General features: G+C 36.6%; 2 protein-coding genes and 3 long non-coding RNA genes across 5 annotated transcripts; 2 read left to right on the top strand and 3 right to left on the bottom strand.

Moving 5' to 3' along the window:
• Positions 1–24: 24 nt before the first annotated feature.
• Positions 25–7,613, top strand: LOC113466679. Its single transcript, XR_003391005.1, has 2 exons — positions 25–2,659; positions 7,289–7,613. It is a non-coding gene; the product is annotated as an uncharacterized LOC113466679 (long non-coding RNA).
• LOC103507397 (ras-related protein Rab-43) lies at positions 4,049–14,629 on the bottom strand. Its single transcript, XM_008471864.3, has 6 exons — positions 14,298–14,629; positions 13,938–14,022; positions 10,745–10,801; positions 5,771–5,812; positions 5,236–5,393; positions 4,049–4,373 (listed from the first exon to the last, which is right to left on the bottom strand). The coding sequence occupies exons 1-6, from the start codon at positions 14,508–14,510 to the stop codon at positions 4,263–4,265; spliced, it is 666 nt and encodes a 221-aa protein (XP_008470086.1). The 5' UTR covers positions 14,511–14,629; the 3' UTR covers positions 4,049–4,262.
• LOC113466681 lies at positions 8,713–9,511 on the bottom strand. The gene is made up of 2 exons (XR_003391007.1): positions 9,179–9,511; positions 8,713–8,967 (listed from the first exon to the last, which is right to left on the bottom strand). It is a non-coding gene; the product is annotated as an uncharacterized LOC113466681 (long non-coding RNA).
• LOC113466678 lies at positions 8,966–10,551 on the top strand. The gene is made up of 2 exons (XR_003391004.1): positions 8,966–9,174; positions 9,522–10,551. It is a non-coding gene; the product is annotated as an uncharacterized LOC113466678 (long non-coding RNA).
• Positions 11,449–12,093, bottom strand: LOC113466677. Its single transcript, XM_026822279.1, has 2 exons — positions 11,805–12,093; positions 11,449–11,613 (listed from the first exon to the last, which is right to left on the bottom strand). The coding sequence occupies exons 1-2, from the start codon at positions 12,069–12,071 to the stop codon at positions 11,548–11,550; spliced, it is 333 nt and encodes a 110-aa protein (XP_026678080.1). The 5' UTR covers positions 12,072–12,093; the 3' UTR covers positions 11,449–11,547.
• Positions 14,630–15,455: the final 826 nt, after the last annotated feature.

The raw sequence follows: 15,455 nt of genomic DNA, 5'->3' as shown, positions 1-15,455 counted from the left end.
ATTCATTCCTTTCTATACCCCATCTGACACACTCAAAGAGTGTGTTCAGGGCTCCTTATTATAGGATACAGAAGGTAAAAAAAAAGAAAAAAAAAACATGGCTACATGGCTTGAAACAGTTCAAACAGTAAAAATAATTACACTTTAAATGGATAAAACTTACATGATGAATATTTGACTTTAACAACTGGGTGTTGCACCCAATCTTTTGCTGGCACTGATTGGCTTTGAACAGCTTTGTTAAATTTAAACTGAGAAGTGAAGTTTGGCCAGAAGGCTTTCTTTTTATCTTGTGATAGCCAACTGTTTGGTATAATCTGATGGCCATCTCTGAACTGAACAATGTGCCACATCTTGTATTGGATCTATCTAATACTGTTGAACACTGAAAAAGGCCAATACCTACCCTTCAAGTCCAAGATTATAATAGGTACCTATGCAAGTTTCATGAAAATTAATCCAAATCGGTCTGATGTCTGATTTATGCAAAAGGTACTAATTTACTTTAAAAACACTGATAAAACTTTATTAATGATGATTTTTAGGTAATTTGCTAATTTTAAATAAAAACACTCAACAAACTGCAAAAGGTACTCTGATGACTAAATTGTGACTACTACTTTATCTACTACAGACCACTACAGACTTTATCTATCTAAGTTCTTGTGTTTCAGACTTGATTTCTTTTTCTGCATGAATAGACTCAATGTGTCCTACATGATCTGTTTCCGTCTCAAAGTTTACAAGAATATTTCCTTGATTGTAGCGCGCGTGTTTTGTGACAAAATGATCAAGTCTAGCAGGATGCTCATTTCGGAAAATGGTATTTTTCAAGATACCGAAGTGCGTTTCAACAGCACAACTCGATGTTGTGCAGCTTCCATATCCAAAATAGGGGACCATTATGGCGGACCAAATGGGCAAAAGTTTGCACAAGCGGGTATTGTTGACTGTTACGATCAACACACAAATGATGTTTCGTCAACACACAATTCTTTGTGACATATTGTACTCTTCCCTTCTTAATCTGCAATGCTTTCAAATATGTTTCTTTACACACATTAATCAAACTTCCATCGATTTTGGAAATGGTAAACTTTGTTTGAAAGCTTCTTGGAGAGATAGCATTGTTCTTTGGTCTTCTTCTGGAAACTGGTGTGGTTACAGTGTACTTTAAGATCAAAGTGTCCTAATCCAGTCAATCAGTTTGGTCCGTCTGAATATGCCTTTCAGCCTTCCAAAGGCCTGCTCTATAAGGACACGCACTCTAGAATGCTTTTTGTTGTAAACTTTTTCTGGTCTGCAAAGTGCAGCACTTGTTTTATACGGTGTCATATTGAATGTTCTCCATTCATATGCAGAGTCACTGCATATGAATTGAGAAGAAATGAGCCTGCTGGCATGATCTGATGACCTTGGTCTCTCTCTAGATCTTTGTGCAAGGGAGAATGGGTCCATACTCCATACCCTTGAGTCATGGGCTGAATCTGGCCATCCCACAAAGATGTACATTTTTTTTTGTCTGCATCACAGATTCCCTATAGATTTATACTTGGATAGCTGTGTCGGTTTATGTATGATGTGGTATCATGCTTTGGGTTTGGTATTTCAATATGGGAACCATCTAAGCATCCAAAAACTCCCCGTAGACGATTTCCAGGAAGCTCATTGAATTTTTCCATGCTTTCAATTGCATGCTGTCCTGTAGGCCATTTGATCCATCTATGTTTATAACGGATTATAAACAATTTGAATTTTCCAATGTGTTCAGGGGAAAATAAAGATTTAACCTGTGTTCCTTATCTTTCTTTTAATAAATTCTATTTATCTTTCTACTTTACTACTACACAACGGTTTATCTTTTTATTCTACAACTCATCTGTTTCATATCATTCTTTAACGATGTTCACCATGTTCTCTGAATATGACATCATTCAGCTTCTTAGCCATTCAAAGGATGATGACCACCGGCAGGCTTTGTTCGTCGAATACTCTCAGTATGGATGTGCAAGTCTTTTCTTGCAATGCTATGAATACTGCTTCGGCAGAAAATTCCTTCCACTCAAGATTGTTCAAACTGAATCTTCAAATTCAGTTGACGACCTCAAGGATTGTGTCCTCATGAATGAGTTGACAAAATACTACGTCAATCCCCTCGAATCCCCTCAAGAGTGAGCAGATTTAGCAGGTTGGTTGAATCTGCACCCTTGTGGTCTTGAAGTTGAACCCTCTGTTACACCAAAAGTGAGCAGATATAGCAGGTTGGTTGAATCGTCACCGTTGTGGTGATAATGCAACCACCCTTTTGGATACTCGAAAGGTGCCTGCCACCTCTGATTGTCTATGAAGATCCTCTTGTATTTAATGAGCACCCGATTTTCTTATTCCCTCCTGAAACCACAGGTTAGGTTTAAGTTTTCCAAACTTGGACACCTGTCAGTAGTGTATTTCTTTAAGTGTCTTTTCGTTATAGCTGGCTACAACGAAAATCATGGAAGATACGGAGGAAAAACAATTCGTCAAAATAAATATGAGTGCTGTAGCGGTAGCTAAGGGGAGAAGGGCACAGGGCTGTAAAAGGATGCCCGATTTTGGGGGAATTTTCTTTTGAGCAAAGGGTTTTGATTTTAGGTATAACTTGACTTGTTAAACTAGAGAGGTACAGGGGGCCTTTAATCCAAATCGGTCTGATGTCTGATTTATGCAAAAGGTACTAATTTACTTTAAAAACACTGATAAAACTTTATTAATGATGATTTTTAGGTAATTTGCTAATTTTAAATAAAAACACTCAACAAACTGCAAAAGGTACTCTGATGACTAAATTGTGACTACTACTTTATCTACTACAGACCACTACAGACTTTATCTATCTAAGTTCTTGTGTTTCAGACTTGATTTCTTTTTCTGTATGAATAGACTCAATGTGTCCTACAATCGGACGGATTTTTTTTTTTTTTTTGTAAAACTTTTTCCAATGAATTCATAAGACCCACTCAGCTTACATACAAAAGAAATAACATCAAGTCTAATCTCAAATACAAACCATCTTTTAAATCTCATAAGATCAGCTTGATAGCTTTTACAACCATGACGTACTCACCTAAAGCGCGGCTTACTAATTTTTCCGTGTAGGTCAGTGTTTAATAAGAGTAAGGACAGATAAAGTACCTACATACATAGTAGGTAAGAGGTAGGTTCAATATTAATACGATTTCCTAAACCCGAAACATTTTTCAACGATAGGTAATTTGAACTTCGTCACCAAATGGCCTCCATATGTATAAGAGGAATGGGAGAATTTCGTCTTTTAAAGAGATGTGAATATTGAGTCTGATCTTATAAAAAGTAAAAGAGTTACATCACAGGAGAAAACAACAATGTTAAATAAACAACCATAGAAAACAAGGCTAGAATATTCAAAGAAGAACATACCAAATACACAATTTTTCTTTGTTCCACTAAAATGAGTTTTTAGTAGAAGTTGAAATCCAAGCATCACCAATTCTTTTTCTCTAAGTTCGTGGATAACCTGAGATAAATTCCTCAGATGAAGAAAGTTATTCAGCAAAAGAGGTTTCTCAATCCTCAAAAGAATGAGCGCACCCAGATTCCAAACTATCGTGATTTTGGTTCTTTACATATCCGACTTATCAACCTGTGACCTGTTCCGCGAACGATTCCACAATCCCACTACTCTGCAAATCTAATTTTTTGTTCCAAGAACAATTTCGGAGTTCAAATGCGGAGCAAATTTGGGAGTTCAAATGCCAAGTAAATTTGCATAATTTCTGTTCTACAAATTCCTTGCCATCTCTGAAATTGGATCTATCTAATACTGTTGAACACTGAAAAAGGCCAATACCTACCCTTCAAGTCCAAGATTATAATAGGTACCTATGCAAGTTTCATGAAAATTAATCCAAATCGGTCTGATGTCTGATTTATGCAAAAGGTACTAATTTACTTTAAAAACACTGATAAAACTTTATTAATGATGATATTCCAAACTATCGTGATTTTGGTTCTTTACATATCCGACTTATCAACCTGTGACCTGTTCCGCGAACGATTCCACAATCCCACTACTTTGCAAATCTAATTTTTTGTTCCAAGAACAATGTCGGAGTTCAAATGCGGAGCGAATTTGGGAGTTCAAATTTGCATAATTTCTGTTCTACAAATTCCTTTCGGGAAGTAAAATGCTTCCCTGGTGCTTGCTTTTGTCTTTGAATATTCAAGCCTCAAATACATACATTCACTCAACAATTACACTTGTTTCGTATGGATTTGGTGTCGTTTGATAAAGTGATGGGAGAGTTGGTATTGTCAGTGTTGATTGGTTCATTGCACAACGTTGCCGATTGTCGGTTCTGAAAAACAAAATATGCAAAAAAGAGAATAAAAGAGAGAAAAGAGAAAAAATCTTAGGAGATTTCCAGTCAATCAGTTTGGTCCGTCTGAATATGCCTTTCAGCCTTCCAAAGGCCTGCTCTATAAGGACACGCACTCTAGAATGCTTTTTGTTGTAAACTTTTTCTGGTCTGCAAAGTGCAGCACTTGTTTTATACGGTGTCATATTGAATGTTCTCCATTCATATGCAGAGTCATTGCATATGAATTGAGAAGAAATGAGCCTGCTGGCATGATCTAACATGAAAATAACTAAGAGAGAAAAAAATGAACCCTTTTAAAAATCCTAGGAGATACGACCAATGTTTTTTCAGACCCTAGAAGGCCAATAGACTCTTAAATTCTATTTGATTCGTAAAGGCTTAAGTAACAGGGTAGCAGGCTGTTAAGGGTTAAAAGGTTGGTAAAACCCACCCTTAGCTTGCTAGGCTAGTTAGGGTTAGCTGTTCTTCTCCCTGTTAGTTTAACAGCCTGATGTTAGTCTTCTTACAGTTTAATGTCCAGACCTTTTCAACCTTCTTGTACTTCTTTTACCTTTAATATCCATATATATCCAAATGTCATTATTGACATACCTTATATATAATATTTATTTCTTCTCTGTATACCAGTATACCTACACCCAAACCATCTCTGCATACTCTTTTAAAGACTCATGTTCAGCCAGCCTAGTTAGCTTGGATTTCTGGTCGTAGGTTCGATTCCCTTCTGGGGCAAGTTTTACCCTAAAGAAATATAAGTTTCTATCCTGTCTTCCTTCTCTCTTTGATTTTGGGATGATAACACCTTTGCTGTTTTACAGTTCCCCCTATGAATTCTCACCTTAAGCTCATTGGCAAGACAATAGAATGCCTCTTCTACATTGGTGCTATCTTTGGCTGAAGTTTCCATAACATAGTGGATTTCTGGGACATATTCTCCCATTTCCTCGGCTTCATTGAAATCAACTTCCCTTTCAGATTCCAGATCACACTTGTTACCTGAAAAATAAAACAATGATATTGTTAAGTACCTTTTTCAAGTGCTTTAACTTATGTAATTTGTCAAAAAGGTACTGCATTTTTGCTGTCATGTGGTACAAGTTTTAAAACACTTGCATTCTCTCATAATAAGAAATACCTGGCTTCATTGAAATCAACTTCCCTTTCAGATTCCAGATCACACTTGTTACCTGAAAAATAAAACAATGATATTGTTAAGTACCTTTTTTAAGTGCTTTAACTTATGTTTTTGTCAAAAAGGTACTGAATTTTTGCTGCCATGTGGTATAAGTTTTAAAACACTTGCATTGTCTCATAATAAGAAATACCCAGCAACTTGTTTCCGATTTGTAAGGATACAAAGTACCTTCTCTTACCTACTAATATCAGAAGAACATTGGATGCAGCATATCTTCTAACTTCATCAGAGAACGGGCTCTAGTCTTGATTTTAAATCATTACATGAAAGTAAAATCAAAAAATCAAATCAAGAATAATAATAAACTGAATAATTAATAAAATAGGTAGGTACATAAATACTGATTTTCTTTAATCTTTAACCAAGATCAAAAAATTCCCGGAGGGACGGGCCCCGCTTGTTTTTGTCTGCATCACAGATTCCCTGGGCATGATCTGATGACCTTGGTCTCTCTCTAGATCTTTGTGCAAGGGAGAATGGGTCCATACTCCATACCCTTGAGTCATGGGCTGAATCTGGCCATCCCACAAAGATGTACATTTTTTTTTGTCTGCATCACAGATTCCCTATAGATTTATACTTGGATAGCTGTGTCGGTTTATGTATGATGTGGTATCATGCTTTGGGTTTGGTATTTCAATATGGGAACCATCTAAGCATCCAAAAACTCCCCGTAGACGATTTCCAGGAAGCTCATTGAATTTTTCCATGCTTTCAATTGCATGCTGTCCTGTAGGCCATTTGATCCATCTATGTTTATAACGGATTATAAACAATTTCCACTGTGAATTTTCCACTGTGTTCAGGGGAAAATAAAGATTTAACCTGTGTTCCTTATCTTTCTTTTAATTCTATTTATCTTTCTACTTTACTACTACACAACGGTTTATCTTTTTATTCTACAACTCATCTGTTTCATATCATTCTTTAACGATGTTCACCATGTTCTCTGAATATGACATCATTCAGCTTCTTAGCCATTCAAAGGATGATGACCACCGGCAGGCTTTGTTCGTCGAATACTCTCAGTATGGATGTGCAAGTCTTTTCTTGCAATGCTATGAATACTGCTTCGGCAGAAAATTCCTTCCACTCAAGATTGTTCAAACTGAATCTTCAAATTCAGTTGACGACCTCAAGGATTGTGTCCTCATGAATGAGTTGACAAAATACTACGTCAATCCCCTCGAATCCCCTCAAGAGTGAGCAGATTTAGCATGGTGGTTGAATCTGCACCCTTGTGGTCTTGAAGTTGAACCCTCTGTTACACCAAAAGTGAGCAGATATAGCAGGTTGGCTGAATCGTCACCGTTGTGGTGATAATGCAACCACCCTTTTGGATACTCGAAAGATGCCTGCCACCTCTGATTGACTATGAAGAACCTCTTGTATTTAATACTTTTGAGCACCCGATTTTCTTATTCCCTCCTGAAACCACAGGTTAGGTTTAAGTTTTCCAAACTCGGACACCTGTCAGTAGTGTATTTCTTTAAGTGTCTTTTCGTTATAGCTAGCTACAACGAAAATCATGGAAGATACGGAGGAAAAACAATTCGTCAAAATAAATATGAATGCTGTAGCGGTAGCTAAGGGGAGAAGGGCACAGGGCTGTAAAGGGATGCCCGATTTCGGGGGAATTTTCTTTTGAGCAAAGGGTTTTGATTTTAGGTATAACTTGACTTGTTAAACTAAAGAGGTACAGGGGGCCTGACTTGGTGGATTGTCAGATTAGAACTAAAAGTTCAGTGTGCTCCGTCGGTTTCCGTAGGCATAGTTGTTGTAGCGGGCAGTAGGAGGGTATAGGGTAAAGAAAAAGGAGGCATACGCAACAAGTGCTACTGTATCTTCTTTGCTTGTTTAAAACCGCTCCAAAATGTCTTAACAAATGAAAGAAACTATGTATTTGAATTGGTCGAAAAAGTACCTATCTTTAAATTTCACTATAATGGTGTGACAAAATGAAAGAAGAGTCCACCAAGGGAGCCAGTACATCAAAACAAGTCACTTTGTCATCGTCCACAAATCAGAAATGTTCATATTATTTATCAGTAAACTTGTGACTAGCCAGCCTAGTTAGCTTAGTTGGTAGTGCGTCTGCCCAGAAATGTTCATATTATTTATCAGTAAACTTGTGACTAATGTAGCAAGATTTGTACCAGTCTTTTCTACAGAAGTAAGTTTTCCACACGATGTACACCCATGTAACCTATGTAATATAAAAATATTCAATTTTTCAATCACCCTAGTCAAGTGAAGACAAAGTATTCGAACTTATCTTCATCTTATTAACAAATGAAAGAAACTATGTATTTGAATTGGTCGAAAAAGTACCAATATTTGTACCAGTCTTTTCTACAGAAGTAAGTTTTCCACACAATGTACATCCATGTAACCTATGTATTATAAAAATATTCAATTTTTCAATCACCCTAGTCAAGTGAAGACAAAGTATTCGAACTTATCTTCATCTTATTTTTAAATTGCAAACACTTTGAAAAATGACTATGAGTAGGTAATAAAAAGAACTTGTGATTTAGGATTAATAAACTTGTAATTTATTTACCTATTTAATAAATAAAATAATTTCATTACTGTATCATACAACATATTTAAAACTAAATCTAATTGATGTGCATTATTTTATTCTTAATTTTAGGATTTGTTGTTTCAAGGAGCAAATCATCTCTCGTCAATCTGAGGTTGAGGTCATTCTGATATTCCTATAATACGGACTACCTGTAAACTTCAAGACCAATATTGGTAGTTCTTTCACTGCTACGATATACGGAGATGAACCATCCATCTTGAAAAATAAAGAAACATTTTTATATAAGTGTAACACGATATTAAGTATACAATGTACATCCATCCATGTAACCTATGTATTATAAAAATATTCAATTTTTCAATCACCCTAGTCAAGTGAAGACAAAGTATTCGAACTAATCTTCATCTTATTTTTAAATTGCCAACACTTTGAAAAATGACTATGAGTAGGTAATAAAAAGAACTTGTGATTTAGGATTAATGAACTTGTAATTTATTTACCTATTTAATAAATAAAATAATTTCATTACTGTATCAATTGTATCATACATATTTAAAACTAAATCTAATTGATGTGCATTATTTTATTCTTAATTTTAGGATTTGTTGTTTCAAGGAGCAAATCATCTCTCGTCAATCTCAGGTTGAGGTCATTCTGATATTCCCATAATACGGACTACCTGTAAACTTCAAGACCAATATTGGTAGTTCTTTCACTGCTACAATATACGGAGATGAACCATCCATCTTGAAAAATAAAGAAACATTTTTATATAAGTGTAACACGATATTAAGTATACTTTTTTTTCTTTTTCTTTCTTTATATGCCTATGGGTCTAATTTGTTGACAAATTCTACAAATAGAGTTAAACTAAATACAAGGAAACACGAAAGACAATATTACCAAGAGCCAACTCACAGTACAGTACCAAGGCTGATGATTAGATTTTTTGATCAGTAGCTGATAGTTATTAATCAGCTGATCCAGGGTTCAACTGTGGATTCGGCTTTTGTGTAACAGGTTAATAAATTAAGGTACCTATGGGTCTAATTTGTTGACAAATTCTACAAATAGAGTTAAACTAAATACAAGGAAACACGAAAGACAATATTACCAAGAGCCAACATCACAGTACCAAAGCTGATGATAGGGTTTTTTGATCAGTAGCTGATGGTCATTAATCAGCTGATCCAGGGTTCAACTGTGAATTCGGCTTTTGTGTAACAGGTTAATAAATTAAGGTGGTGACTATAAAATGAGTATCTAGAAGGATTTTAGTTAGTGGTACAACATAAGAATGAAATTTATCCTGGTGGAAAGGGGGGAAAAAGATTTAGGATTTACTGTTTTTAAGGTACATAAACAAACTAGATAGATTAAGGTGGTGACTATAAAATGAGTATCTAGAAGGATTTTAGTTAGTGGTACAACATAAGAATGAAATTTATCCTGGTGGAAAGGGGGAAAAAGATTTAGGTTTTTAAGGTACATGAACAAACTAAATAGATACCTACATACACAATGTTTTATGGTGTACTGTACTTTGGCCCTTAGAGCAGACCAAATTATTGGCCATTCTTTTGAGACCAATGTGTGTAGGTTCAGCTATGCCAGTACCTACTTTTATCTCCCAGGATAATAACATAGAAAATGAAAATAGAGTGTTAATAAAGTTACAACCTAAATAAAATGACAAGAAAGTGGTTACTGGAGTTTGGAAAACAAAAGAAAATGCAATAGTGGGTCATATGAATACCAAAGGTTTCTCTTTACTTTAGAGTCATCAACGAAGGTGGAAACCAGTTGTTAGTCCAAAGCAATCACCCTAGCTAGGGCTGATTGAGAGGCTTACGAAAAACGCCGACCCCGTCTGAACACGGGAAAAGGAGAGCAAGAAGAGGAACCAAGATGGAATAAACCTAAACTTCAACTATCGCTACCTGAAAACCAGGCGACTTTGGTTACGGGCGGGTTTTTTTTTTTTTTTTTGTAAAACTTTTTCCAATGAATTCATAAGACCCACTCAGCTTACATACAAAAGAAATAACATCAACTCTAATCTCAAATACAAACCATCTTTTAAATCTCATAAGATCAGCTTGATAGCTTCTACAACCATGACGTACTCACCTAAAGCGCGGCTTACTAATTTTTTCGAGTTTACATTACACGGTCAGTGAGTAAGGACAGATAAAGTACCTACATACATAGTAGGTAAGAGGTAGGTTCAATATTAATACGATTTCCTAAACGTGAAACATTTTTCAACGATAGGTAATTTGAACTTCGTCACCAAATGCCCAAATGGCCTCCATATGTATAAGAGGAATGGGAGAATTTCGTCTTTTAAGGAGATACGAATATTAAGTCTGATCTTATAAAAAGTAAAAGAGTTACATCACAGGAGAAAACAACAACAACGTTAAATAAACAACCATAGAAAACAAGGCTAGAATATTCAAAGAAGAACATACCAAATACACAATTCAGCCACATTTTTTCTTTGTTCCACTAAAATGAGTTTTTAGTAGAAGTTGAAATCCAAGCATCACCAATTCCTTTTCTCCAAGTTCGTGGATAACCTGAGATGAATTCCTCAGAAAACTTCATCAATCCACTTTTGGAGTCCAAGAAAGGATGCTCTTTTTGTTATGTCATACACTGAAAATAAAAGGAAAATCAAACAAGAAACTTAGATGCAATACACAAAATATAGATCTCTTCTCTGTCTCTTTCCTTTTTTTTTTAAATTGAAGGTCTTAATGATGTTTTTAATATTTATTCCTTTGCTTCACAAAATACAAGCTTTCAGTATTAATTTATTGATTGATAAGAGGGCACATACACACAAGCAAAGAACTTAAACAAGAATTAAGTAGTAAGCTTGCTATTTAGCTAAATAGTAATAGTAATGGTCCTATGATCTGTTTCCGTCTCAAAGTTTACAAGAATATTTCCTTGATTGTAGCGCGCGTGTTTTGTGACAAAATGATCAAGTCTAGCAGGAAGCTCATTTCGGAAAATGGTATTTTTCAAGATACCGAAGTGCGTTTCAACAGCACAACTCGATGTTGCGCAGCTTCCATATCCAAAATAGGGGACCATTATGGCGGACCAAATGGGCAAAAGTTTGCACAAACGCAAGATATCTTCAACAATACCTGGCAGGTATTGTTGATTGTTACGATCAACACACAAATGACGTTTCGTCAACACACAATTCTGTGTGACATATTGTACTCTTCCCTTCTTAATCTGCAATGCTTTCAAAAATGTTTCTTTACACACATTAATCAAACTTCCATCGATTTTGGAAATGGTAAACTTTGTTTGAAAGCTTCTTGGAGAGATAGCATTGTTCTTTGGCCTTCTTCTGGAAACTGGTGTGGTTACAGTGTACATTAAGATCAAAGTGTCCTAATCCAGTCAATCAGTTTGGTCCGTCTGAATATGCCTTTCAGCCTTCCAAAGGCCTGCTCTATAAGGACATTCGATTTTGGAAATGGTAAACTTTGTTTGAAAGCTTCTTGGAGAGATAGCATTGTTCTTTGGTCTTCTTCTGGAAACTGGTGTGGTTAGGTTACAGTGTACTTTAATATCAAAGTGTCCTAATCCAGTCAATCAGTTTGGTCCGTCTGAATATGCCTTTCAGCCTTCCAAAGGCCTGCTCTATAAGGACACGCACTCTAGAATGCTTTTTCTTGTAAACTTTTTCTGGTCTGCAAAGTGCAGCACTTGTTTTATACGGTGTCATATTGAATGTTCTCCATTCATATGCAGAGTCACTGCATATGAATTGAGAAGAAATGAGCCTGCTGGCATGATCTGATGACCTTGGTCTCTCTCTAGATCTTTGTGCAAGGGAGAATGGGTCCATACTCCATACCCTTGAGTCATGGGCTGAACCTGGCCATCCCACAAAGATGTACATTTTTTTTTGTCTGCATCACAGATTCCCTATAGATTTGATTTTAAATTGGTGGATGTGACAAAATCACATCAAGGTTGTAGGCATTGATTTTAAATTGGTGGATGTGACAAAATCACCATACCAGATTTGAAGCCAATAATGACTTGATCACTTGCACTCCGTACTTAACATTAAAAATTCAATGTCCTTAGGTAAAGTAGATATTAGGTAGGTAAAGTAGATAGTCCTTAGGTAGGTATAAATAGGTACAAAGCTCCCTCAAAACGTGCAAATATTATGACAAAATAATACAGCCACATCGCAATTGACGGGACTTTAAGGATCAAAATGAGAGTTGAAGTGGAAATACATCACGTCACGTGACATCCCATGAGCGTAGACTGTTCTATTCTACCTTAACATGTCTTTCTTGTCCAGACAATAGTAGTTGTGAGAAGTCGTACAAAATCTTTCCAATGACACAATACAAGGGAGACCACACCCTCCCTTCAACTAACCCACGTCTAATGCCTATGTCTAGAGACATTTTCCCCAATTGTTTACCCACACACGTTCATGTTATGGTCAGTTTTAGTTCAGGGTTTCCATGACAACGCCCCTAACACTGCAATAAATTCACATGTGAGATGAATGTCAGGAAACGAGTGTCCATTACGTCTTAAATGTTGTGGGGAGGGGTGGTGAATGATAGTTTTTTGTTCACAAATTCACTAAAATGTGTAGTGGGTATTTTTTTGTGTCAAAAATGGCGAAAACTACAACCTTTTTTTTCTTTCTATAGCAAAAGGTAAAAAGATATTTAACCTAATCTTCTGTTATTTGTATTTATTGTGATTCCAGAATTCTTATTGGTTTTTTGAGTGATTTTCGGGTGTTTTTGTGTGTGGTTTTTATTTTGTTACTAGCTGAATTCCGTCGCTTCGCTCCGGAATCCCGCTAGTTCATCCCGAGGCATGGCCAAACTTGTGGAAAAGGCATGGCCGAACTTGAGGCATGGCCAAACTTGTGGAAAAGGCATGGCCGAACTTGAGGCATGGCCAAACTTGTGGAAAAGGCATGGCCGAACTTGAGGCATGGCCAAACTTGTGGAAAAGGCATGGCCGAACTTGAGGCATGGCCAAACTTGTGGAAAAGGCATGGCCGAACTTGAGGCATGGCCAAACTTGTGGAAAAGGCATGGCCGAACTTGAGGCATGGCCAAACTTGTGGAAAAGGCATGGCCGAACTTGTATTTATCAAACTAAAAACATAAACGAAACTCAAATATTAGGCGAGCGAGGAAAAGTTTTCTCTCCCGCAGTCTCTGCACTCTGTGTATTTCTTATGGTGATTTTAGCGATCAAAAATTGATCATATCTCAGGATCGGTTTAGATTTTTGCAAAATCCTTTCTTATTGCACACCTAGAACATAAAAGGAATATTCCTACCAAATTTCAGCTTTCTAGGTGTTGTGGTTCTCGAGATAGAGTGATCAGTGTGTGAAATGTGAATGGATCTTGTTCTTATAATATAAGATAAGAGGGCACATACACACAAGCAAAGAACTTAAAGAATACCTAATTAAGTAGTAAGCTTACTATTTAGCTTTGGTAATTATGCAGAGGTCATGTCCGTGGAAAAGAAAAGCTCCTTTTTGTATTTAACCTAACCCTATAATAACACTAATCACTGCTCTAATTGTAAAAACTCCTTCTTGTGTTTAACCTAACCCTACTCGTATAATAACCAGGGTCACTGCTTGTTTGTGCCAGTTCCTTTGGTAGCAATATTCCACGGATGTGACTTCTGCACAAGTACCTTAGCTTTAGCTTAGCTAAATAGTAATAGTGAACATTGCTAAGTGCCATAGAAACACAAAATCTCACCTATAATAACTCCATTGGCAGATCTGTAGTAGCTCTGAGTAATTGTCCTGAATCTTTCTTGTCCTGCTGTGTCCCATATTTGCAGCTGAAAATAAAATTATTAATATGAATGATATTGAGTAGGTATTAATATTGATATATCTTGTGATTACATAACTTAACTACTCATATAACTTAACTACTCATTAGATCATAATGTACCTACCTACACATTGGTCATACTTGTTTCAAGAGATGATACAGGCTGGTTTTAAATTGAGAAAAATGGGAGGGTGAATTTTAAAATGACCAAGGTTAACAACAGCTATCACTTCAGTTCTGGGTTCAGTTCTGGTATTTACTTACAGTCAAATTACTTACCTTAACTTTCTTGCCATCAATATTGACTGTTTTCATAGAGAAATCAACACCAATTGTATTTCCAGTTTTCTCGACAAAGTCACCACTTCTGAATCTATGTACGACACAAGTTTTTCCTACTCCACAGTCCCCGATGAGAACAACTTTGAAAAGGAAATCATAACTGTCATCTTGGAAAGTGTTTGGATGGTCATTGGTCAAGCTGGAAGACATTTTAGAACATCTTTTCACCAGTCTGTGATAAAAATGGAACTGACTGTGAGTCACTATCACCCACTCATAGTTCCGTCAGAAGTAGAGACAAGGTGCAGAGTGCATTTTCACTGTAGATAAATGAAAAAGTTAGGCTTTCAAGCTAAAGAACTACCTGATATGACTTTTAGTAGGTAGTTGAAGGTCTGCCTATCGCATAGTCCTGTGTTTATTTTCCAGTGGTCAAGTGGTGTTTGGACAATGAGTTTGAACTGGTAGAGTTAGAGCCACTGGATTTGGATGAGACTGATGGAGGTGACGAGTATGAAGATGATATCAGGGATGTGTACGGAGTGGAGAGAATAGCGCAGGCACTACATGCCCATGTTTGGCCCAACCTGGTTAGAAAAGGTAAGATTTGAAGTGACTCTGAGAACTCTGGGATTTGGGGTATATGGTACACTTAGCCTCGTGAAGATATTAATCAAGACTGTTGAGTCCTATCTCAACAGGATAAACAATGAAAAAGTTAGGCTTTCAAGCTAAAGAACTACCTGATATGACTTTTAGTAGGTAGTTGAAGGTCTGCCTATCGCATAGAAAAAAAAAATGTATGCTATGAAATGTTAAAATCATAAGACCTAGGGCAGACTACTGGGACAGAGGGACTTTACAGTCCCATCTCAGCAGTATAATCTATTCCATCGGTTATCAACCTTTTTTCGCCCGCGTACCCCTTTGGTACCCTGGTTCAATCTCACAACCCCCGCCAACATCAGAATCAGTACTTCAGTACATTGAGATCAAAATTCAGTATCTTTTTAGATTGTACTGCACCCCTGTGGGTGGGGTTTCTCGCGTTCTCCCAGGGGTACGTGTACCCCCGGTTGAGAATCGCTGAATTTCTATTCTGTTCCCCCCTCCTCAGATCGTACAGAGCCAACCAGCTTCGACGCTCTGAAGTCT

This window comes from Diaphorina citri, unplaced genomic scaffold (assembly GCF_000475195.1).
Source record: "Diaphorina citri unplaced genomic scaffold, Diaci psyllid genome assembly version 1.1 scaffold311, whole genome shotgun sequence".
Lineage (NCBI taxonomy): Eukaryota > Metazoa > Arthropoda > Insecta > Hemiptera > Psyllidae > Diaphorina > Diaphorina citri.
Note: the sequence above shows the minus strand (reverse complement) of the source record. Positions and strands in the feature narration are given on the sequence as shown.

Excerpts from the sequence above, each read along its gene's own strand:
- LOC113466677 (XM_026822279.1), bottom strand. The coding sequence starts at position 12,071 with ATGTACATCTTTGTGGGATGGCCAGGTTCAGCCCATGACTCAAGGGTA. Across the intron at positions 11,614-11,804 it reads TGCGTGTCCTTATAGAGCAG|GCCTTTGGAAGGCTGAAAGG; the intron begins GCCTTTGGAAGG and ends CTTATAGAGCAG.
- LOC103507397 (XM_008471864.3), bottom strand. The coding sequence starts at position 14,510 with ATGTCTTCCAGCTTGACCAATGACCATCCAAACACTTTCCAAGATGAC. Across the intron at positions 10,802-13,937 it reads TGCCAATGGAGTTATTATAG|TGTATGACATAACAAAAAGA; the intron begins GTGAGATTTTGT and ends TTTTATTTTCAG. Across the intron at positions 4,374-5,235 it reads GTCTTGCCAATGAGCTTAAG|AACCGACAATCGGCAACGTT; the intron begins GTGAGAATTCAT and ends TTTGTTTTTCAG.